This window comes from Urocitellus parryii, chromosome 13 (genome assembly GCF_045843805.1).
Source record: "Urocitellus parryii isolate mUroPar1 chromosome 13, mUroPar1.hap1, whole genome shotgun sequence".
Taxonomy (NCBI): Eukaryota; Metazoa; Chordata; class Mammalia; order Rodentia; family Sciuridae; genus Urocitellus; species Urocitellus parryii.
In genome coordinates, this window is record NC_135543.1 from 19,273,081 (window position 1) to 19,299,138 (window position 26,058).

The 26,058-nt window shown below is 39.1% G+C and overlaps 1 protein-coding gene across 14 annotated transcripts in view; it reads left to right on the top strand.

Annotated features, from left to right (window-relative positions):
- The window catches only part of Tcf4 (transcription factor 4), a 346,839-nt gene that overhangs the window by 109,807 nt on the left and 210,974 nt on the right, over positions 1–26,058 (top strand). For all 14 annotated transcript variants that reach the window (XM_077792343.1, XM_077792352.1, XM_077792344.1 and 11 more), the window contains 2 exons: positions 10,792–10,853; positions 14,326–14,422. In XM_077792343.1, coding sequence (XP_077648469.1) covers positions 10,792–10,853; positions 14,326–14,422 — 159 coding nt within the window. The remainder of the gene's footprint in view (positions 1–10,791; positions 10,854–14,325; positions 14,423–26,058) is intronic.

Consider the following 26,058-nt stretch of genomic DNA (forward strand, 5'->3'; position numbering starts at 1 on the left):
TCTCCATAGACTTCTGGTGAATTATACAGGGAAAGATTTAGAAGTATACATCATAGATGTGCTGAGCATCTTGACCAGGTGATCAAAAGTAGCATAACCAATGAGACTCAGACCAACTCACCACCGGGGGCTCCTGATGTGAAGTCCTGGGGAAGACCCCCCACCCCTCCCAAGTTTTCTTTTTGAAGTGCTGAGATCAAACCAGGGCCTTTGCCTGCTAAGTAAGCACTGTAACCCTGAGCTGCATCCTCAGCCCTTTTTGTTTCATTTTGACACAGGGTCTTGCTAAGATGCCAAGACTGGTCTCAAACATGAGATCCTCCTGCTTCAGTCTCCCAAGTAGCTAGGATTACTGACCTGTGCCAGTGTGTCCAGCTTTTGTAGTGTCATATCCACCTGAATGTAATCATAAGGAAGCATCAGATCATCTCAGATTGAGAAACATTCTATGAAATAACTTGCTGTATTTTTCAAAAATTCCAGCATCACAAAAAAGAAGTACCAAGGAACTATTTTTGATTAGCATAGATGAAATCTTTATCACAATTAAATGCAAGACGATGGACTGAATCTCCTACCACATGTGGGGAAGTACCAAATTCGGATATGGATTCTGCGTTGGATGGGAGTAGCCATGGTGAATTTTGATTACAGTTTTTTTGTTCTTAGGAAATGCATACAGAAGTACCAAGGGGTAAATGTAATTGATGCTACCTACTCGTAAATGGTTCAGAAATAACATATTATATAGTTTAAACTGCACTATCATTAAAAACATAAAAAAGATTAATATAGGAAGAATTTAAAAATACATACATTGATCTCAACCTTTCCTCTTTTTTTTTAAGTTGCAGATGGACACAATACCTTTATTTTATTTATTTTTTATGTGGTGCTGAGAACCAAACCCAGTTCTTCACACATTCTAAGCAAACACTCTACCACTCAGACACAACCCAGCCCATATCAGTGTTTTTTATGGGGTTCATTGAAGGTATTTTGATCCTCAGCTTTTGAGAATCATTACATAGCACCTGGATAAATTATAAATTCCCCTTTTTGAAAGAGTTGGTAGAATCATATTGAGATTGGTCTTGTGAAAATAAATGTTTCCTCAAAATTACAGTGAATGGGTGAAAACAGATTTTGTTTAGTTTGAGAATAAGAAAGAGTTGTTCCTGGGTTTTAGCTTAGTTGGAGGAACTGTCAGTTAACCACACAAGTAACTCTTCTGAATAGACCATAAACATTAAATGCTTTATTTAAACTTCCATTCTCTCATAATTCTGATTAACAAAGTCGTAGTATGGTTAAGTATCAGACTGTAAATTGAGGTGAAATACTTCCTTTTGAGCTCATGGAGTAAAATAAAGAGATTTTCCCTGATCCAAGCCATTACAATTTCACATTTGTGAAGTATTTCAAATTCATTTTTAACGGGCTGCTTCTCTTCAAAAACATGTGGAGGTAGATTTAGAAAACTGTAAACAGTGTCTGCATTTTTATAGATTTCCATTGTATGTGGTTGATACCGATTTACCTCTTTTTAATTGTAACAGATGAAGAATTAGTAGTTTAAAATGGTAAGAAGTGCATGTTCTGCTGTGATCAAGGAATTAGATAATCTGGCTTGTTTGCTTAAGGGTTCTGTGTCTTGAGACTTTTATAGGGCAGTATTAAAGCTCTGAGCCTTCTTATTATGCCAATACCCAGAAGATTGCTTTAATGAGAAGTAAAGGGCCTTTTTCCAATTACAAGGGAATAACTGTATTAAGTTCCTGTGTTATGTCAACCTGCTTTGATTTGATTACTCTGAAAGAAATGGATTTATCTGTCAGTGTTACTTAATTAAGCTTTCTCATTGATGTTTTGCAGAGTAATATAGTGTGGTTTGCACATTTGAGCCTAAATACGGAGAAAATTGGCCTAAAACTAAGACGTGACCCCTGAAGATAACATGGAAGATTGATTGGTTGTCATTGTCAGGTCACAGGATGTGGTGTTAAACCGAGGTGGAAGGATTGTGATGTTGAAATTCTCCTTTCAATGAAAATCTATTACAGGAGTGATTATTTTAAGCAAAATAACACAGCTTCCTGTGTTAGGGAGCTGGATTTTAGGGAATAATTTTGAGTATTTAAAACTGTTATCTTTCACCAATATTGGTCAGGCATCTGATAAGAGAATAGATGAAATGGAGAGAAGTATGTTTTGTTAAAGTATAAAAGGAAATAGAAGAGGAAAAAAACCAGAGAGAATACCATTTGGGAAAAGTAGATCACGTTGTGGTTATACTGAGCAATTATAGCTTATGGTCATTTCAATTAAGCCAGGCTCCCTTCCTAGAACCTCATGAGCAGCACCCCGGGGAGTAAAGAGGTACAGGGGGAAAAGGAAGGAAAGATAAAGCTGCAGTTATCTTTGGCTCTGTTTCCCCCTGACTTGGGGATATATTAAGTAAATTGTTAGCTAAATAGTTATTTCAAATATTTTGTATTTCTTAAATCATTACAGTAGTATGGATTTTTTTTTTAAGCATAAAAGTTACCTGTAATATACACGTGGTTTATCAGCTGTGTGCTGTTGTTTCAGGAAGCAAAGCATATTCTTAAATTTATTCCTCTGTTTAATTTTTTTTTTCTAAAGTGTTTACCTCTTACTTCTCACAACTTTGTGAGGGGTATTTGCAAATATATTTTTAAAAGGTACCAAGCACTTGGCTGAACCCTTCTCCACAGTAGCTTCGCCTTTGATTTAGGAACTCGGAAGCTTATCTGCAGTGTTGGAGTGCGGTGATGTTAGCCTCACCTGACTTCAGAGATATACCCTCCAAGAGCATTTTCTTAGTGAGACTGATCTGTATTAATTGCTTTTAGAATGGTCACATTTCAAAAAGTCAAAGGAGACACATGCAATTCACATTATTCCACTCTCGCCTCAGGTTTTCATGGCTCCTCTAGTTTCTGAGCTCTTGCTTAGAAGTGGAAGTCCAGGGAGGACTGACTCCGCCTCAAGGAGGAAGATCCTGGCTACCTAGCCTCAAAAAATTGAAAGGGCTGCTGAAATACATCTCTCTGGAATTTTTTGAATATTCATTATTCAAACTGGACTATTATTCGGGTTAGATTATTATTGACAACTCCAAAGTATAGGGATTGATATATATATATATATATATATATATATATATATATATATAGTAAAGTCTTCAAGATTACTTTTGTTTCAGTTTCATAACTTTAACTGTCTACCTTGAATTTTCAAAAAGACTTCTGAGTTTCAAAATAAAGAACACCATTGACATAACTGTAGCATGATAGTTACACACTTCTTTTTGTTACCTTAATATTACCCAAGTTGCATGGTGCAAGAAAATGCTTTCCCTGTTGGGTAGCAGTGCACAATGGAATTAATTCTGTATTCAGTATATGAGATTATTTAATGTCATTTTGGAAAAAGCTCATTTTGCAATTAAAGTACTATTGTTTCAAACAGTGTTTAAAAGACATATTAATGGACATTTAAGCTGGAGGTTAATACAGTCTGATGTATCGTAATATTTCCCTTCTGATAATGTTTTTCTAGTATGCTTAATCCCCACTATATCCACAGTTTGCCTGTATACACTCGCCCGTGCACACACACACGTGTATCTTTTCAGTTTCAGATTTGATATGGAACTCATTTGTCCCCAGATCGCCGGAGCTGGCAGCAATTGTCTGATAATGGAAAGCCCTGTTCTGGGTTCCCTATATTTGGCGTATTTTAGGATTTGAGTATCAACACGACGCTCATCCTTTGCTCAGTAGGATTTGGGAAGTGCTGGAAGTTTCTCGGCAGTGTTCAGAGTACTCATGATGAAGCATCAGATCTTGCTTCTACTAGAAAACAGAAGCAATCATGGTTGTGTGGCCATGGCCTATCAATATTTGGAGCTCCTTAGCTCTTCCTGTGCCTGTTCTAGTACTCAAATTTGACTTCAGATTACTCTACTTAGAGCTTTTATTATACTGGGTGCTAATGAAAATGTGCACATCCTTAACACGCTCTTTGCTGATGAAATATTTTGAACTCTAAATTCATCTGGCACTGACAGAGAGCATATGCCATCTCAGTTTGTGTGGTGGGCTCAGCCAAGGGTTCTTCCTGGACTAGGAAATTAGTAGGAGCTACAGATGTACGCAGTCTGTGCGTCTCCATGATGGTGTGGAGGATCTTTGATGGTGTCTGTTGTTGCTGGGAGAAGGACCTGGGACAGTGTAGGCAGACTTCAACAAGTTTCAGAATGACTGTCTTTTCTAGAAGAGCTTAACATCCTCAAGTCTCTGAACACATTCTGATTGCATAGAAGAGCAAGACTTTACAGACTCAGAAAATAATTCTGAATACCACTGGTTGTTTCTGTGACATTGGGAAACTGTGGGGTTTGGGATATTTAGCATGTTCTAGGCTCAGAGTTTGGAAAGAACCAGTCCACACCTCTACTTTTAACCAGCACAGGTAACTCTCACACTTGTTTATTTCAAATCAAAGTTAATCCTACATAGTATTTATGTTCTTACTCATTGCAGTCTCTGGTCAATGTGTGCAACTTTGACAGCATGTTATTTATATATCACACGTAGTAGGCTGTCATGGTAAAGTATAAAGGGAGTATGCTAAACTGAACCAAGTCATTGACCAAATATAATGATTACTAAATTCCCGCTATGATTGAGTGGTTCATGGAGAAGGTGGAATTTGTATAACCTCAATATTTGTGTATTTCTAAGATCCAAGAGGGTATTATATTAAATTTCTGACCTGTTTGGCTGAAATGGAAATCATTAAAATGTGACGCTCTAAGTTCTTGAAATAAATCACACTTTTACATATTTCAAGTGGTTTGATTGTAGATTGGAGGATATTAGTGAATTACGCACTCCTGGTAGGGATGGCCTATTTACCATGGACCAGGCACTTCCCTAAGTTTTTAACAAGTATAAATTAACTCATTTACTGCAACAGTAACTCCTTAAAGTTGCAGATGCTGTTGCTCCCTAACCTTCTGTTAGATATCAACCTAGGGTGGGTCTTGGATTATCACTTCTGTTCTCCTTGACCCTAGAGGCCTTGAGTTTTCTAGGTTGGCAAATGTCCTCAGGGCAAAAATGTCTTTTCTCCCTCCCTGGATTCCAGCTTTCACTTTGATTTTGGCTTGATGATTCCTTTCTATCTTGTCAGCTCATTAGTATTTTAAAGAAGATGTAAGAAAATGTTATCCATCATTTTTAGTTTTCTGTGGGAGAGTTGTCCAAATATACTAGCCTGCCCTATTTCCAAGAATGGAAATCGAACTCGCTTATTTTACAGTTCACAAAAATAAGTTCAGAGAGGCCAGTGACTTGCTAAGACCATGGAGGTGTTGAAGTCTGAGTCCCTGCCGAAATCTAGGGCTTCTCCTAAGGCCCCCAGGTCCCAATGCTGGGTTTTCTTGGGTTTGTCCAGTTTGTCTGGTTGTTTTGATCCCATTGTCCACTATAAGCTAAATGGAGATTTTAGTAATCAAATCTTAAGAGTAAAATGTGCTTGGAAAAATCATAGAAGTGAAAAATTGTATCAGTACATTTTTCCTTGAAACACAGTGTTTGGACCTGTTTCTACCTAAACTAACTACATTTCATGTTTTGGCACTGACACGTCAGACATTTTAAAGGGGGCTCCAGCAGAATAAATCAAATACAGTGAAACTTCCTGGATTACCATGTTACCTCCCAGAGCAACTGTCAATCCCATGGAAGTGGCCAAGTCTTACCCAGTTGGGGTGGAATAAGGAGTCTGAAAAATCTTGAGCATTGGAGTCCATTTCAGTCTTTGGGCTGGTGATTGTCTCACCCACTGTTTTCCTGTTGCTCAGGCTACCAGGATATTGCTTTGGCTTTTTGTGTTTTGTTTTTAAGTTTTTTAGTTGTCGATGGACACAGAACCTTTATTTTATTTATTTATTTTTAAGTGGTGCTGAGGATCGAACCCAGGGCCTCACATGGGCTAAGCAAGCACTCTACTGCTGAGCTACCAGCCCAGCGCCTTGCCTTGACTTTTCATTCCCATCTTAAAGGGGGTCAGCACCCTAACAGGAGCACAGCGACAACTGGACGTCCAGACAGCGCTTTTGTTATTGAAAAGCCACACTGGAGCTACACACCTCTCCTTTATTGCTTTTCCTCACCATCTAGATGTAAATATTCTCATTCAGTATTTTATTCTACTTTCTACCTGGTGATGTTTTAATTCTGTGGGGAACCAGTGGGCCCAGCTAGTACTATGATATGGAGGGGTACTTAGAGAGTTAAGCATATTTATTTCTGTAACGTTTGTGTGTTTAAACGTGTAGCTGTGTCACTGTGTGCACACCTCCATGGCTATCGGTGTGATAAATCCTGCGTGCTTAGTGAACTGCAATATCGAGCCCCCTCACAGACTTTTCACCTGAGTGCCATTGATTGACACTGTGGACAGCTCTGTCACATTCTATCCAGTGTTGGGGGTGGTCTGTAGGCTTTTCCATCAAGTTTAATATCAGGGCCAGTTGTGTTTCTCCTGGGCAGTTTGGTGTGTTTATCTGATTGGTATTGTCTTGTTTCACTCTTTACTTGACCTACTTAATAACTTCTAAACTTTGACCCAGCTCTAACAATTACCCAGTTTGTCATAGCATGCGTTTTGATAAGCCAATTATTCCTCTGGCTTTATTGTTTCAGTTTTTTTATGTTTTATCTTCTTGATTCTCTCAAAAATTATATATATTTAATATTGTGTGTGATTTCTGTACTCTTTTGTAAACACAAGAATGGATTGGAAGCTCCCAAATAAATACATTCACACTGTCTGGGAAAAGTGACAGGAGGGAATATCCTAGCTGGTTATAAAGAGGAAATTCCTCCTAGGGAGGCATTTGTGATGGTGGAGGAAAAGTATTCACTGGGTTCAGCATCCCACAACACCTGTGATTTTGTTCCCGCTCTGCCATTTACTGACACCTTGGACCAGGTTGTATCCCATCTAAGCTTCAGTTTTTTTCATATATCAGATTGGGAGACTGTAGGACATTACACTGTCTAGCTCTGTATCTGACATGCACTTGGGCTCAATGTGAGCTGCTGTTCTTTTCTGGGAGGTGTGGAACAGTTTAGGCAGAAGGAAAAGCAGGAACAAAGACCTGACCGAACTGAAGCATGGGCAATGTTCAGTGGGGCATACCAGACGGCCAAGTGTAGGTCAGGTACAGGGTTTACATAAAAGGTGAGTCTAGACAGGTCCCATGGGATGCAGATGAGATGGGAGTGTGTACTGAATGCTGCTGAAACTGGCAGCCCAGACAGGAACGCTGCAGTATGGAGTGAGACTGGCCATTGTAGAAATGTGGGCAGGATTTGTCTTGTGTCTCTAACAGCACAGTCTTGCAGTTCTCAGACACCTGTGTGCATGAAAATTACCCGAGGACCTTGTTAAAAGTACATTTATTTATTTATTTTTTGGCCTCACCCCTGAAGTCCTAGACTCAGTAGGTCTGAGATGGCCCCTAAGAAACTATTTTGAAATGAGCATGCCAGGTGATCGATATGTAGGTGGCTGCATGTTGAGCTCCACTGGACTCGTTATTGAGGAAATGCCTGCTCACTAACTGGCAGGTCTGAGGAAGCTTAGGGGAAGGAAGATGGAAACAAATGACTGAAAAAGTACATGTTTACCTGCATTATGAATGACCGGTATCTAAGCTGTAGCTTTGTCTCTTATTGCTATGAGTAAATGAGCATCAGTTATATAGATTTTTTTTCCAGATAAAATACAATTAGAATTCATATGATAGTTCTATTTATTGGGTTTTGTAGAGCTGGTGATTTGTCCTCATCCTCTAGATCTAGCAGGAGGCCAAGGGAGGGAAGAGCCTGTTCAAAAGAGAGCAATAAAAGGAAGGAAGCAGAAAAGAAGGCGCTGGCAGCATGAGTCCAGGCAACCAGCAAGATGGAGATGGGAGAGGATGGGAAAAGAGCAGTCGGATCTGATTGGTTGGGAATCTATTTGTGAAGGAACCCAGCCAGTATTTAACCTGTTTTGAAAAAGCTCGACTTCCAGCATTTTTAATTAGTGGATTGCTCGCTTTGAAATTGCCCAGTTGGGAATACTCAAGTTTTGATGTGTTTTAGCTGCCTGCTAATTAGCAGGCAGCTTGACCATCATTTTTCCTTTATTTGGTGGACAGAAGATGTATATAAAGGTCCCCTGAAACATTCCAGGTCAATTCTGGGTTCCAATGTGGAAGAAACTGTGTATTTAGAAAGAGTTCTTCCTAAACTATAAATCAAATTTTAATGCATGTCTTTCTCCAACTCCATTCTTTTTGCTCTAGCACGGGGCTTCTCAATCTCTGCATAGCTGATATTCGGGTCCAGAACGTGTTTTATTTTAGGACACTGTTTTGTGCCTTTCTGGAATGCTTATCTGCATCCCTGGTCTCTGCTCATTAGATACCAGTATCCTCTCCTTTATCCCAAGTTGCAAAGACCAAAACTGTCTCCAGGCATTGCCAGTGTTCTTTGTGGGGTGAGGATTGCCTTCATGGAGACCCACTGGCTTGGCAGCATGGTCTGGTTTCCTCCTGGTCTCTGCCTACTTTATATGTTTCAAATCCTTTTTCTGTTTGAAAAGATAAAATTAGTCCAAATAACGTGCCGTCTTATGGTAGGTAGAGGGAGTCAAATCTGTTCCTCTAGTTACTTTTTGGCCAAATACAAGAGCTCTCAAATTAATCCAAGCTGGCTGTTACAGGTGAAGAGGAAGTTGAGTTGTGCCCAAATTTTGAAAACTTGCAGTGGTTGAGAGATTTTGTTATTTATACACTTTTTTTTTTTTTTGGCTGACAATGTTTTTATTTAAGAATTAAGAGAGCCATGTAGTCTACAAAAAGTACTCATGTGAGAATCCCAGGGGTAGTAAGGAACTTCTTCAAGTACTTTAGTTCAGCATATACAGGATAGGCCAGCATGTTGGTTGTTAAACAGCAGATTTGGGGAAAGCTTTACACCTTTCCAGTTCCATGTCGTCCCCAGAGCTTTCTTCACGTGCCTTCAAGCTCATAGTGCACTGATTCTAACCGTCCACGGGGACATCTGTTTGCAGATGCAATGTCTTCTAAAGGACCAACCAAAGGAACTGAAGTACTGTTGGTTGATTTGTTGTGTATGATATGATTGTGTGTGTGTGTGTGTGTGTGTGTGTGAGAGAGAGAGAGAGAGAGAGAGAGAGAGAGAGAGAGAGAGAGAGAGAGAGAGAATATTCAGGTCCAGTGGTAATAGGTCAGTTGCTGTTCCATCTCTCTGAACACATTCTGTAACACCATGTACTCTACGGTACCCAAAAATAAATCAATTAATTATACGGTGATTACTTCTGCTGATAACAAAATAGCAGTAATAAAAAGAATGACAGTAGAGCATTCAGAGAAAAAACAATGTCACTGAAATGTTAGGAAACACAATAAATAGAACAGTGTTTCCTGGACCCAAGTTTCACACCCTCCAGTTCTGTCAGGGCCTGTTGGTGATGGCTGGCTGTTACCACTGTGATCAGAGTCATGGGAAGGGGACCTTTTCAGGCTTACGGTGGGCCTCTCATCAAAAATCTGAGTCATTGCTAAATGGAGAGTGACTGCTCTTACACTGAAGTACTTTAAGCACTGAGGATGACAACGGGGCTGTCTCACCCTGCATTCCCAGTGTTTGCCAGTGGAAGGACTGATGGGACAGTTATGAATCTGATCAGCCTGAGAACTTCACTGGGGCAGAGTTTAATGGATTTTAACTTTCTGGTAGTTCCTGTAGTTCTCTTTACCATTATTTATCTAAATAAAATATCGCTTATCTGTTTATTTAAAATTGTTTATTTATTGGTATTGGGAGGTTGAATCCAAGAGTACTCTGTTCTGAGCAGCATCTCCAATCTATTTTGCTTTGTTTTGAGATAGTGACCTGCTAAGTAGCCCAGGCTGGACTTAAAGTGGCAATCCTCTTGCCTCAGCCAACTCAGGAGCTGGAATCACAGGTGCGCACCACTGCACCATCTTGCTTTTGTGATTTAATAACAACTTTCATTTCCACATCTCAAAGTCCACGCTGAGGATCATAGGCCAAGTGATGCATCTAATTAAAAAAAAATAACAATTAAAAGAGAAAATGTTGTCTCAACCTAAATAACTTGAAAAAAGAAATCCTCATATCTCTGTTCGATACTGGTGGAAGTTGACTACTTAGTCCATTTTTTTTTTTTTTGCTTCTATTTTCTGTTGCATGGCTGTAGTCTGGTGCCATAAGTCTTTATTAGAGAACAAAAAAATTCAGCAGCGTTAAACTAACAGCTGTAAGCATTAGTGTGGATATTTATCTCAATTTAGCTTCTCTTTTGGATTAAGGTTATGTTAGTGTATTTTTAAACTTATTTTGTTGAAAAGATTTTAATAAAACTTTAAGTGCAGTTTCGTGTCTATAAAAATCGAGGCTATCAAACATTGTGAAGGATGGAAGTAATTTTTCTGTGCATACCTCTGGTTCCTGAGGGTCCAGTTCATTTCTGCTGTGAATTTAAATGAGTTAATTTAAGTAGATGGGTCAGAAGCCACTATCATCATGGTAGCCCTGTGCCTGGTTCTTAATTAAAGGCAACAGGAGATTAATTTGAAACATTAATTTAAAAGTGCATATACAAAAAGAAAGAATTATTGCAAGAAAGCCTAAAGAACTTTTCTCTTGTCCCTAGATGTAGAAGACAGAAGTAGCTCAGGGTCCTGGGGGAATGGAGGACATCCAAGCCCGTCCAGGGTAAGTATATCTAATCTCTTCTCCCACAACCAGACATCCCACATATGTAAATTGAAAAACTGAAGGAGAGTTTCTCACATGCATGCTGACACACGAGCACACACGCACACATACACACACACATACACACCTGCCCAGATACATATGCATACCAAGATTAATGAGGATCAGCTTGTCTTTGGAATTTGTTTTTTCATTCTCTTTTTGGATACCGTTTCTGAATTTACACCTGTTTCGTTTGTGCCCACCAGAAGGAAAAAGCCTTCATTAAATACTTCGCCTTACTTTTGCTAGTTATTGATCTAATATTCTAGAAAATTATTTGTTGAAGATAGAATAACTGAAAGCAAAATCCTGATATCCCCATAACCTTGGTGTGACTAGACTCTGGAATCGTCTGGAAGACACTGTCCAAGGCCTGTCCTCCTAGTGCAGACTGTGTCATGAGTCTGGCTCCGTGTCATGCTGGGTACACGTTCCAGCAGCAGGACCTTTGCACAGCAGTTGGATTCATTCACTTATTTAGTCTCAGATTTTTGCTGCCCTTTTTCATTGGTTGTACCTTTTGGGTGATTGGGGAAGATCATAGGATGGGGTGGGGCTGGGGGTGATGCCTTTGGGTTTTTGTATGCATATGACCTTGGGCATGCCATTTCACTTTTTTTGGTCCTCGTTTCCCTAATTTGTAAAAGGGAACATTGGAACCAGAATATCATCTGTGTTTCTAATAATTTAATGATGTGATGTCTTTCACTGACTTTTTCCTAAGGCCTCTAAAACTCATGTCAGCTTTTGTAACACACACACAGACACACACACACTTCCAGATTGAAAGTAGACTCCTTGCACACTTTAAAGCATATACATCTCCCTCCCCCAGCTGGGCCTCTAGGTAAAAGATTTTGCAGTGAGAGAAACTTTTTTTAATATTTATTTTAAATATTAAATATTAAATAATAAATATTAAATATTAGTTGTAGTTGGACACAAGGCCTTTATTTTATTTGTTTTTATGTGGTGCTGAGGATCGAACCCAGGGCCTCGCACATGCTAGGCGAATGCTCTACCACCGAGCCACAACCCCAGCCCTTGAGGGGAATTTATTACTGCAAGTGTTCACATCAGTTTGGAGTAGAGCTGGGGTATCTCTATTTTGGCATTAGAGGCAGGGGAGGTCATCAACTTGTCAAAACGAGGACATTTTAGCAAGTCATAGTTACACATTTCCACCTGTCCTTGGCACTGGGAGCTCATGCTAGTGTTCAGGGTAGAGCAGGATCTCTGAGCTTACTACGAACTTTGTTGAGCCTCACAGCAGCTGTCGAGCCTGACATTCTAATACATTATATGGATGGGTTGAGGAAATCTTTCCTCCTCCTCATGTTACAGTCTGCACTTGCAGAAATAAATCCATTCCCTTTGACAGCAAGTAGAGATGATGGAGCTCCCCTCTCCTGTTCAGTCCATTCAGATCTACTCAATTTCTTTTTCTTACATACGATTGTATTACTTGTAATTCAGTACAGTGCTATGTGTATTGAACCGAACAGACTTTGTAAGAAATAGGAAATATTTGTTATTATTATACATTATTTCTTACTATACGCATTTAGTTCATACACACGGTCCTTTGGGTTTGGCCAACAAAAGTCCATTTAGAATCATTCTGACTTTCATCTAAATTTGATGTTTACTAACTGCCAGTTTTCTTTAGGAATATATTCAAGAATAGTTTTGAGTCAGTATATTATAATATATATTTTCCAAAACCAGGGAGTTTGCATGAAATAGATAATTTGCAGACTTGGGCCCAGACAGCCTCACCATGCCCCTCTCCTACTGTCTTTGACTGGTGATATTATCTTCCTTGCAGCACTGCACTGAGGATTAAATTAGATAATGCATATTAAGCTTCTCGTGCACTGTCTAGAATGAGGACACTTAATAAATAATTAGTGTTATACAATGCCTGGTTATAAAACCCACAACAGGTATTTGTAAAAAGAGACATCTTTTTATATGTGGACATATTGACAGAATTAGGTTACTGCAGCATCCAAGTTAATTTTTGCAAATGGAGAAAGGCGATTGGAAGCAGACTTGTTTGTCCTCCGGGTTCCAGTTGTTCTCCAGCAAGGTGACGATGTGCCGTTTTCATTGTTCACACAGCATCCATCTTTCCTGTGTGGGCAGACCCTGCCCTTTGGCTTACGCGCCAACTGATACCTCTAAGTAAATTTGACTTAGACTTTATGGGCAGCTTAACCAGCTGAGCAGAGTCCTTCCCCACCATCCCCTTTAGCTACTTTATATATAGAGACTGCAGTTTGAGTCCTATAGTACAGATGATTTTAACTCTTCGACGTTATCAGATTTTTCCATTAAGATTTGAATGACTGGAAAACTTACAAACATCATTTTAACTTAAAATTCCCAGACAAGGATATATTTACAATAATAAAAAATACGTGTCCCAAATTTTCTGTCTTAAAACTGATATTTTTTGTTTTTGTGTCTGATGTATTTGGCCAACTCTGGACATACTAGTTTACACTAAAGCTTTGATGTTTATAGTTGTGTTCGAATTTTCTTCACATTCCTGTGTGTTAATTACTGATATAATGAACCCATTCTCTTAAAACCACAAGGGCAACTGTAATAAAGCACTGAAACTTCAATACCATAAAACCAAATGTTGTTGTTTAAATGCCTCTACCCTGGTCTTCCAAAAACAAATCATTACAGGCTGTGGGTAGCTTCCCCTTATGGCACAATGTTGCTTTAATATAAGCTTATCAAAGGAATAATTTTTAATATGTGTAGTATAATTCCTATGTGTCTGCTGTTTTACATGTATTATTTCATGTCAACAACTCCATGTGGTTGATGCCATTATTATTAGTAGTAGTAGTAAATTTAGTTCAGTAGATTCTAGACCTCTTTATTACCTACTGTCTCTGTGAAGGTTAGCTTCCTTACAGTGAGGTTCCAGGTTCAAGGGAATAATGTACTCTAGTTGCTTTGGGTGAGAGATTGCAGTAGTATGAGTATGTTTATGTGTTGATTTCTTTCTTTCTTTTTTTGGTACTGGGGATTTAACTCAGGAGCACTTAACCACTGAGTTACATCCCCAGCCATTTTAATTTTTTTTTTTTTTTAATTTTGAGACAGGGTCTCACTAAGTTGTTGAGGCTGGCTTTAAATCTGCCATCCTCCTGCCTCAGCCTCCCAAGCCACTGGGATTACAGTCTTGAATCACCATGCCTGGCTTATGTGCTGAAATCTTGATGTGAAATTGAAACCTAGGGGCTGGGGATGTGGCTCAAGCGGTAGCGCGCTCGCCTGGCATGCGTGCGGCCCGGGTTCGATCCTCAGCACCACAAACAAACAAAGATGTTGTGTCCGCCAAGAACTAAAAATAAATAAATATTCAAAAAAAAAATTGAAACCTACACTATTATTTTATTTACAGAACTATGGAGATGGGACTCCGTATGACCACATGACCAGCAGGGACCTTGGGTCACATGACAATCTCTCTCCACCTTTTGTCAATTCCAGAATACAAAGTAAGACATGTTTTAAATTACTGTGCACTTTTTGAATGCTTATGTATAACCCTGTAGCAGAAACCTGCCTCAGACAGAGGTTGCTGGTTGACTGGGATTTCTATTTGCAGAACAGTATTGACAGTCTGTGCTGGTTAATAGTACATCCATGACTAAGTTCTATAACTATGTAGGATTAAACAATTTCAGTGGTGCTGAATCACTGAGGAAATTTTGTCTTTCTTCGACATGCAGCACTTTCCCAATTTCAATATTGCAATAGTAGTTTTTGCAGTTAAGGTCAATAAAATCAAAGTGTCCAATAAAAATGTCATTGGGCCTGATGGTTGGCAATGATATGTAGTACGTGTGAATTTTTATTATTGGGGTTATGGAAATAAATAATGTCAATGGGCTTAGTGTGCTTAAATCAGAGTAGGATGTTCAAGTGGAATTGTAAAAGCTGTTGTGTATTTATCAAGGTGTGAACTATAAGTGCTTGTTGTCTAGACAGGCCCCATCCTGCATTATTGAAAGCAAGCTACATGCCTGCCTGTAATTTGAGGCTATCTGTGAATTTCTATCTTGCCCTTGATATTGGCTTCCTGAGCATAGTTTTCTGCTTTTGACTACTCTGTAGGGATGTTTGTTTAACAGCAGTAACCTAAGTGATGAAAAGATAAGTCATAATGGCTTAAAAGGTCCCAATAGCTGGCTACTTCAGTTTTGATTGAAGAAATGATCTTTGTTCTAGTTAATGTGAGTTCTTAACAGTGTTAGTGAATCTTTCAACCTGCCAAAATTCTATTGCAAATCTGTCAATAAATGAAGTTAGATTTCATGACACAAGCTGTTGGACTGTTCTCCAAAGGAAAGACACACCAATAATTAGATCATTCTGAAACTGTATTTCCAAATGGTTCTAAAGAATGTCCTAGTTTTAAAGCCTTGGAAGTTGTGCCAGTTCCTTAACATGGGGATGGTCCAAGGACTATCTCAGTCATTAAAAAACAACAAAAAAAAAATCATTAAATCAGCTATTTAGCATAGAATTATTTTGAATGGACAACTTGTATGTTTGTCCCTTTGTGTGTGTCCCCAGCTTTGAGTGCCATAAAGTTAAGTTTGATTCTTTTTTTTTTTTTTTAAATTTCAAAATGGTAGATTTCAGATTTCTGTCTTAATTTGGTAACTAAAGGAGGATCCTAGTTCTATGGTAGTTGCTGATAGGGAGGCATATCAGCCTTCCTGTTTTCAGGATATGTAGAGATAGATAATAGATATGTTTGCCAGCCTAGATTTTTAAAGGACAACTTGAGACTCTTCAGTGTTAGAACAGTTTTAATTCTTATGTCTCTGCTTCTCTGTTCATCCTCACCCAACTTCACAAAATAGAATAAAAGATTCATTTGAAATTGAGTCTTGAGGAATAGCACCTAAAGAATATATTAACTTCCTTAGAAGATTTCTAAAATTATCCTCTGATGAGTTAAAGTAAGTTAGAATAAATTACTATTCCTATTTAGAAGTTTACATTATAAATGTGAAAAACTTTCAAGAGCTGCTTGGGGAATTACTACTATAAAAATATACCGGTTAATTAAAATATATTAAAGAATTATTTTCATACGTGTTTCCTCATGGTCAACTGTTTTACAAACCAAATTAGTTCTCAGTCCAAATAGTATTTAAAATATAAGTGGGCTGACACAGTGCTGCGGAGAGAGCCGATTCTTTTCACTTGGTTGTTGTTTAAGCTGAAAATCCATGTCAGCCTTGCCCTTTTATCCCGTCTGCCTTCCTTCCCATTAAACTCTTAAATATGGAGGCCAAGACAGTCTCCTGCATTGTGATAGGAAATGCTACTATGTCCACGAGGCTCCCACCCACTGTTCCCAATGAAAGGACTTCTCTGTTAGATAAGCTGTCTGGTCTGAAACATGGCTCTTTATTGTTTACAAACTGCTACATTTTCCACCTCAAGCAGATTTTTGCACAGAAAAGAATTGTGCTTGGGCTAAATGGTTTATCTGACATTAACGGGGCAGTGTCAGTCTTGGGTCAGGGAAGTCGCCCTTAGAGCGCCAGGGCACTGCTCAGTGTGCAGAAGAAAAAGAGAAAGAAAGACTTTGAAAAAAGTATGAAATACCTGACATTTTTAGTTGAGACAAGAATTAAAAAATATTTTTAGAGAATGACGAGGATACTGTATTAAAAACTCTTCTCACCTCTAATTTCTCTCATCGCAAAGCCTTTTTGGTTGCCTTGGGTGTCTCAGGGCCAGACTTTAGGAACAAAGATTCTCATTGATTTTGCCCAGGCGGCTGTTTATTTAAAATGAAACCACTTTTAAGATGAGTTGCACCTTTACAAGAAAAAGACATATGTCATTTTTAAGAAATTAAGGACAACCAATTCATAATAAAGACAAAGTAAGCTCTTTAGGGAACAGTTGGAACTTATAAAATATATGTTGTATTCTAAACTGTTCTTTGTGTGCAAGCTCCTATTATATGTTATTTGACCTTTGTGGACATTTTCCTTGTACCAAAAGAAGGCGGTATTAGACTTTACTGCAAGTTTTAGACAACAGTCCACTCTCAGGATCTAACTGGTTTTCATTAAAACTACAAAGGATTTCTTTACATTTCAGAGACTCAATTACTCCATGATGTCACATTAGGGTAAAAGCTATAGCATCAGAAATAAATCAGCCACTTTATTGGAGCAGATTCTCTATTGTCAAATCAATCAAGCCTGTGACTGAATTAGGCGTCTGCTACAGAAATAAGTGACACTAATTTTACAGGAAAGAGTTATTAACTGCAGATGACCTGATTTTTTTTTTTTTCGAGGAGGAGAGGATAAACTGTTTACTTTGTAAGGTTATATTTTACTGAAAGCAGAGAAAAAGTACTACACCACTTTCTACTTGTGGGGATGAATTTTATTATATATTTAAAATATTTTATTCTTTATGACAATACACTATTTTAGGGAAGTGAAGTAGGCATTGCTAACAAATTTGCCCATGAACTCCTCAATAGTCACAAAACCTTTGATTACAACTCTGAACTTTTAGATTTCACATGAGTGGTTTTAAGTAAATATTACAGTTGTTGAAAAAAAATACATTTGTTCAGCATTAAAATACCCAAACTCTGTATCTCTATCTCAAATTTATGCAAAATGGGATATAACTGATAACAGTGTTAGAATAATTGTTAATATATATTTTTAGAAGTATATTTTTGTGTTCAAGCTCGCATTATATGTTATATGACCTTTGTGGACACTTTCCTTGCACCAAAAGAAGGCAGTCTGAAAATAATATCTTATTTCATAGTTTGTGAATCTCTAAAATAAAATAAATGAACACATTTGTACTTATGTGTGTGTGTGCACACTGAGACACATGTGCTTATTATGCTAGAAGAATTCATGACAGTTCTTGGGTTATAAGGTTGTTTTTACTTTTTACATCAGTTTGTGATTGTGGTTATCACAAAGTTTTAGTGGGTTGATATTAAAGAAAAACGTAGTGAAAATAAACAAAAAGCAAGATTCCAATTTTAAAAAGAGTAGGCATGAGTGGCTTTTTGTTTTTGATGTTCGAAGGGGTTGAGACCACAAAACTGACCACCTGCATTACCAGTTCATATGCTATTCTCACCTAATATTTACTAGTGCTTACTCATTGTATGCATTGAGTAGATGCAAACCAGTCTGCATTTTGCCTTAGATGGAATTCCCTGTGCTGTTTTGTACCTGGATACAATAAGTCACTTCTTCCTAGTGCCTGGTTGTGATTATTAATTATAACAATATACACTAGATCTGTCGGAAATTTGTTCACTGCACTTTTAAAACCGTCTCATTAAACCTTCACAGGTGGTCAGTTGGGTAGCTTTCAGAATATGCTAATCGGGCAGAGGGGTCATGAGTCTGAGTCCTGTGTCTTTAAGAGGATTATTTGTACTGGATAGAATACTTGGAAAATCCTGGCAAGAAGTATATACAAAGAATATGGATTTTTTAAAAACATGCTTTGTTTTTCTTTTTGTCTGGCACTAAACTTTGCAAGTTATTGTTCAAATAGTTTTACAATGATAGACAATACATTTTCAAACTCAAACTTTTTGATCCAAGGAGGGATCTAAGCATGTATTTTCCTTCCATTGTTCCAGAGCCTTAATTGAAAACCAGATTGAGGATAAGTGAGCATGTTGCCCAGTAAGATTATCTACATGAATTGGTGACTGAAGGATGTGGAAAGTGATACTTTTGTACAGTTGGGTGCAGCTTAGTTCAGCATCAGCTGCTGCGTCTTCACATGCGCCATTGTGAGTGGCTCTGTGTCCTTACTGGGGCGTTTGGTTCTTGTGCTCCTGACAGTGCTGCACCGGGGCACTAAATAATTCAGTGCCATAGAGTAACTGGTTTCTCAACTAGCTCAGTGGAACATTTTACTGCAGGATTAGACTGAGGTTTCAGGCAGAACTGAAGAAAGCTGCTGGCTTATAGGCTGACCTTTGAATCTCATCTGGGTTAGCGGTTGATATTTTGATTTGGTTACTGTGGTCATATTGTGACAGCTGCTAGCTCATTATAATTCGGTTCCTCTGCTCCGTTTGCCTAGCAGGAATATTTAGGTTTGTATTACTTCAGAGTGTTTATGGCTACCCTGAGTTTAGCCCAGCATAAAGGTGAAGTGTTGTGACTTCTTTGAAATCCCAGTGGCAGAGGCAAGTGACAACGGTGTTCTTGTAAAGCTGCAAATGGTGGTAGGGGCTAAAGCAGGGAGTTTTTCTTTTCATTGAAAAACTGAAAATACTCAATGAGTCGGCTCATACTAGGCAAACTGTTTTTGGAAACCTTCATGTACAAAGGAAAAGCAGGACCACAAAGAAATATAATCTTTTCAAAGCATTGGTAGGATTTTCCCTGCCCTCTCGGTCAGTTGGGTTTTCCATGCAGGAATGTAAACATTATAAAAACAGCAAAACCTATGCACTAATGGCAATCATTCTGTATTTGAAAGTTCCAGAGGTTAAATACTATTCAAGAAATTTCACCTAAATGGAATTGTGAATATAGATGTCAGCTCTGGAAATTTTAAGTCACCTTTAGAGCGTTCTGAAGATGGATAGAAGAGTTGGCTGTTTGCAAGTTCATTAGTTAAGAACATCACTCTGTGCACTTTCAGTATCTTTTTTTTAATCCTTGGTAGTGCTGAGGGTGGAACACAGGGCATCACACAGGATAGAGCAGTGCCCTACCACTGAAGGGCATCCCCAACCCTGGTATCTTTTTTTATGGCATGTTTTAGCTTTAAGTTACCAAATATCATCTTTTCTGATTGGACTGATAATGTGATACCAGCAATTCCTGAGATAAGAAACCTTTACCAGCAATCTTACTTGATTTTATTTTCTGGGTTTGAGAGTTTTGAATTTTTAATTTGTTAAACTTAAAATATCTTCCTGAAATAGTAACAGATGTGACTACTTTTGGGTGTCATCACCAGTGATTTTAGCAATCCTGCTGAGCTAAGGCTGGGAGCCAGGAAACCTGGGTTTTCTACTCTGCTCTCTCTACCTGTGTCCCCAGGTCAGCCCATTTTTACCTCTTCAAATTGAGGGAGGCACAGCCTTTGGATTTTCTTGGAGGCAATTTTCTCATCTAATGGTCCATTGATCTTTTAGAGATGCCATTTTGCCCTTATACTGTATTTTATCTTTAGAGATGTTTTGTTGATCTTTCTAATCCATTTATCTCAATTTTATGAATATCTTCAAGTAACTGTTAGCTATATGTTTTCCAAATGTAATTCTTTTTTTTTTTTTTTTTTTTTTTTTTTAGTTGTAGATGGATACAATACCTTTACTTCGTTTATTTAGTTTTATGTGGTGCTGGGGATTGAATCCAGGGCCTCACACATGCTAGACAAGCACTCTACCACTGAACTACAATCCCAGCCTCCCAAATGTAATTCTTTAGAGCCTGATTTCAACTGAATCTTTCTTTTATGCCTCAACTCATTGCAAATCTATAATTAATGGATTGGAAGGATCTGGGATAAAATAATAACTCAGTCAGTTGAATCACCAGGAAGAGTGTTAGGCATAGGCCAATGCTTGGCATAGAATTGTGAGACCTCAATAAATGACCATTAAATAGTTTAATACTCGAATGAATCAGGGAACCAGATATATAGGGTGTAAATCCTGAAGGAACAGCCCGTAAATTAAAGTCTGGCCTACATCTTGCTGAATGAGGAGGGAAACCCTAAAACAGTCAGTAAATATAGAAATCCAGTTTTTATTTTATAGTTCCATATCCTTAACTGTATTTAACATTCTCCTAATGTTAGGGTACAGCTCATGTTACAGTATGGTAGATTTCATTGTTCATAATACATACCACAAATTATTTGATGTGTAGGTGGCAATAAGTAAAATCAGTAAGATTCTGAAGAACGATTGAAAGAAGTTGATTGCACCCAGCATTCAGTTAATTATTTCCCTCTGTCTAGGCACAAACATTTCCGTTCTTCTTTCATTGGTCTGTCTTTCCATTCTGGCACCTACTCTGTGATGTAGCACAACGAATACTGTGATTGTCAGATACTTTTATAGTCAGAACAGTGTTACAATACCTGGCTGTATAAAATTAGGAGAACTGATCAACTAGAACAATGTTGCTTAAGGGTAGGGCTGACAGCGATGAGGAGGTCTTCCGTGAGTTTACTTTCGAAGTACTTAAGAGGAACATCTCTCACAGAAAATTACTGACACTAAGACAAAATAATAAATAATTTATCACAAAAAAGTAGTTTGTGTCAGGAATGCTTTTGCTTGGACGTACTAGAAAATTTGATTAATAGTGGCTTAAATGTAAATTTTCTCATTCTAGAAGTCTGGTGGCAGGACTCTGCTAGAATTTGTTGGCCACTCGGTGATGTCAGGGCTGGTGGCTCTGTGCTTTTTTTTCACCTTACTTTCCTTGTCCCAGGATGACTGTCACCACTCAGGTACCTGGTTTGGGAAGGTTGAGTTTGGCAATGCCCATCCCATCTACCTCCCATGGGTAGGATGGTGACAAATAGCATCTGTAGCCTGTTCAGTGGAAACAGGAAACAAAGAGCAAGGAATTCGTATTGGGCTTACCGACTTACAGTGTTTGACATGTATATAAGGGAAAAATGTAGACTTTTCTATTGAACAGTTGCAAACTTCCATGTAATAAACAAAACATCAGAATAAGTCTCAACTCTATATTTTGGTCAACAAGAGTGAAAGACAAAGAGACATGGAGTAGGTTAAAACTTATTGCAAAGAGGTAGGTGGAGAAAGTCCTGGCATGAGAGTGAGGCATGCTGTTAAGGTTTTGCCTTCAAGGCGCGAGCCTTCTTGTCTTCATTCCCTGAGCAGGGCAGCAGCCAGTAACCTGCTTCTTGCCTGCATTCCTGAGAATCTTCTCTTTTAGGTTTTGCTTGACTTCCTGCCAACCTGACCAGGGCACCTAGGTCAGGCAGCAGGCCGTAGATCCAGCCACCAGCCTTTACCCTAGTCTCTTTGGTGGTCTTTGGCCAGTCTTACTCCCACAGTCTCCTGTTGCACCTATTCAGAGCAGGACTGGCACCTTGGAGCAGCAAGGTCCTGGGACATGCCATTACAAATGACAGACAGTTCTTCCCTCCCCTGGACCACTGCCAAAACAGTCTCCAGGGAGCTCACCTCCACCAAGCTGCCATGCCACTGTGAAGCTCTCAGACAAGAATGCCCACTGCCTGGGGGGAAATCCCTCCATTTTTATTTAATATGTACACAGTTGTCGATTTTTAATGTGGAGGATTAGGTGCAGCCAAAAGACATTTAATTTTAGAAAGCGTGCCAAGACTGGATGAAATCGTGAGAGCTACATCCATCCAACTTTTGGCCAGAAGTTTCTCAGCCCTGTTGAACAGTATTGTGGCATGAGTCAGGTTGATGAGATAACACAGGTGGGGGAAGGGCCATCTATTAACACAGGTCAACAGAACAGGAAAGAAACAGTGCTGTTTTTATTTAGTAGTAAAATTTTTTCTCTCAATTGTTCATTAGGAAGATGGTTTCTTTGAATTTGGTACAAGCTTAACGCTTAAAACATTGTCTGTGACAGTATCAGCCAGTACCTGTTCCTTGCCTGATCCTGGGTGGTCAGGGGTAGACATTATATCTCTTTCTTTCTTTCTTTTTTTTGTAGGGGGGTCTTGGGATTGAACTCAGAGTCACTCAAACACTGAGCCACATCCTCAGCCCTATTTTGTTTTTTATTTAGAGACAGGGTCTCACTGAGTTGCTTAGCACCTCCCTGTTGCTGATGCTGGCTTTGAACTGGAGATCCTCCTGAGCCACTGGGATTACAAGTGTGCACCACCACGCCCAACTAGACATCCCATTTCTGAAGGCCCTTGATGTCCTCAGTTCTGGGAGAGTCTTGTTAGTATAGCTCAGAGGCCTGAAAACCTGACATCTGTGAAAATTGTGTGTCTCTCTCAAGTGCTCTTTTAACCTTCAGAAAATATATAAATGTTCTCTTTGTTTGCATTGTGCTGTTAGTTGGGAGCAAAGAAGCAAAGGCTCTTGGTAAGCAACTGTATAGCACAGAGGTCCCGTGGCACAGTGCAATATCAGGCCCTTGGAGTCACTTCTGTCCAGTCTTGGCTCTTACATTTATTCATGGTGCTGGGACATTGGACAAATTCTTTCTGATCACCAAACATTGTTTCTCAGGTGAGGACAGTCCTGTTGGCCACAGGATCTCTGTGGGAGATGTGACCACTCAAGGCATTTTAGGACAACTGTGCTGTGCTCTGGGACTCTTCCAGCAGTGCAGGTCTACACAGTGGTAGCCTGTCATTTCATATAAACTTTTCACTTCTAGAGACTCTGGGTTTGAGTAATAGCCGTTTAAAATACCTTTACTTTCCAATGAGAGTAGAACAGAAGATGGGACCAGGTGCAGATAGCATAGAATGCTCAGTTCTGTGAACATCGAGACCAAAATGGAAAGGCATCTTAGCCCATCTGCAAAAGCAGTCATCCTGTAAAATAAGTGCCTCTTTGGGGGACAGCATTTGTTGAATTCAAGAGGTGTCCTTCTGTGAAATATTTGCCTTCACTCATTTTCCTATACATTTTAAATATTCCTAAGTTTGGCCCATACACATGACAGAGCTCGCCTTGTGCTGAGTCCAGGGATCCCCTGGCAAGTGGAGATTCTTGGCCTGTATTGCAGGTCATCTGAGTAGTGGGGTTGCTACTACATGCAATGCATTTCACCAAGGAGACAGTTTTACAAATACCTTCATGTTCATAGAGTGTTCTAGAGACAGTCCTGTTCCTCTCTGGTTCTGTCTTCTCTAGAAAACTTAGCATAGAAGGTTGCTTCTGTGTGGGATTATTCTCATTCTCTTTGCTCCCAGGAGATTCTGATTCTGAATCAACCATGTATTATTTTTAAGTGGAAAGAGGTATTCAGTGGATCTCATTTCATTTCCTTCTGTAAAGGTATCAGGACTAGGAGCCAACGACTATTGCAAAATGTACCACACATACATTGAGATTAAATTTAACTTATTTCTAAGCACTTGATAGAGCCCAAACATTTTTAATCTTGTTGATGATTGCTGATTAGATTCCTAAAAATTCACTCCTAAATTCCTTAACACATGTTGATTAATAGCAAATTTGTAAGGAAGTGTCACTGTAAATCGGTACAAGGTATAGCAGGTTACATTGTTTATGTATAAAATAAAGCATTGAAAGCTTCCAAATACCTTGAAAATATTAAAAATCCTAATAGGAGGGAAGCAGTAGGTGGTGAGCTGAGCAGGGGCTTTGTCTTTTGTCCTTGAATGGACATTGGTTTGGCTACCAGCTCACTACTCTCCAGCTCTGTGACTTTGGTCAAGTGTCTTTAGTGCCATAGTGGAATTTCTCACATCAGCATTTGCTCTATGTTTAAAATAATATGAAGACCACCTGGCACTTAAATTCTGTTAATGCAAATTATTATTACACTTTCAATTATTTTATCTAGGCCATTTTTCTGTTTATTGGGAGTGACCAGTTTGGCAAAAGTGCTATGCAAACTTGAACATTATGTAGTGAAATTTGGCAGAATGTGGAAGTGATTAATTAAACGCCACCCTCTCATGGGCCTTATGAAACCTGAATGAAAATAGAAAGTGCATAATAGCTGGTAACATTTGGTGGAGAAGGCGGAGACAAAAGAAGTGAAGGATGAGAGAAAGAGACACAACGAAAAGCTAATTTTAGAGTGTTCTGATCGCGAAATATGATTTCCTAGTCTCCTATTACCAACATTGGCTTGGCTGTCTGAGTCTGAGAAATTACCAGGTAACAGATCGTTGGTGCCATTCCCTCACCTTGGCTATGCAGACCGTGCTGTACTCTTTGACAGTTCAGTAGACAGACGTGAGTTTGCCTAGTGCACGCTTACAGGCTTTATTTGCAAGTGATGGTACTTAATTGGGCAACGCCAAATCCAGGAGGGAAGTTTACTAGGGGTGACCCTGTCGCCTTCAGAACTTTCAGAGTCATTGGAAATGAGCGTAATATCCAATTTTTGGAACCTTTAACATTTGTTCCCTTGGCAGAATTAAATGTGTACGGTGCGTTGCTTTCAGGGTTTTATTCATGACCTTCCTCCTCCTTTCCCTTACTTGCTGATGGTCTCACAAACACTATTTGGAAACTGACGTGCAGTGATCACAGATATTTTAAATATCATTGGCAGACCATCAAGTAGCTATGGATGGTCTCTGTTACCTCGTTGGCAGGAAAAACTAACTTGGTAAGCAGCAGGTTACTAAATGATCTTTTCATGATCTTGGAGAAGACATTTTTCATTCTGATCTCAGGTTCCTCATTTCTGCCATGACCTGACTTATAGGTGTGTAGTGGTGGTGGCCGAGAAGCTCCTGGAAATCCTTTGGTTTCTCAGAAATGGAGCAGTCCTAGGTATACATACTCTCGTGATTCCATTTTTCAGGCATTCTGAGTCCCTATGTGTAGTTGGAACACCACTTGAAAATAGAATCAAAGAAAGCAGCGTTGCTCCGTCTCTGAGAGGCATCTAAACAGTTAAAAGAGATTTTGCCCCTTACCCTCATGAGTTTCATTTGGTTATCAAATAAAAAATTTACGGCTGTTCTCTCAGCTGAACTGATACTGGTTTAAGAGTGGAATTGAGTTCACACCTGCTGTAGCATAAAAAGAAGCCTCTTTGTGACTTGTGTAAAATATTCGCAGAGCAGAATAAGAGCGAGTACTCGCCATCTCCACAATTGCAACAACTCAGGGATGTCGCTGGCAGAGCTTTAGAGTAGCAGCTCTGCGATGGGCTGTCCTCTGCTGGTGTCCACAGCGAGGGGCCCTCCCGAAGTTCCTGCATTCCTCCAGGTGGAACGTGGCTGTGGAAATGCAGCTGGTTTGAGGAGGCAGTGGGTCCACATTAACCCCGTGAAGTGTGCATGTGGGAAAAAATCTTTGCATTTGCTAGGCCATTTAGCCTCTCAAGACATGGTCCGTTAGTCAGGAAGTGTACAGTGGCTTTTCTGAGTTGCTGTAGTTAAGGGGCAGGATGTG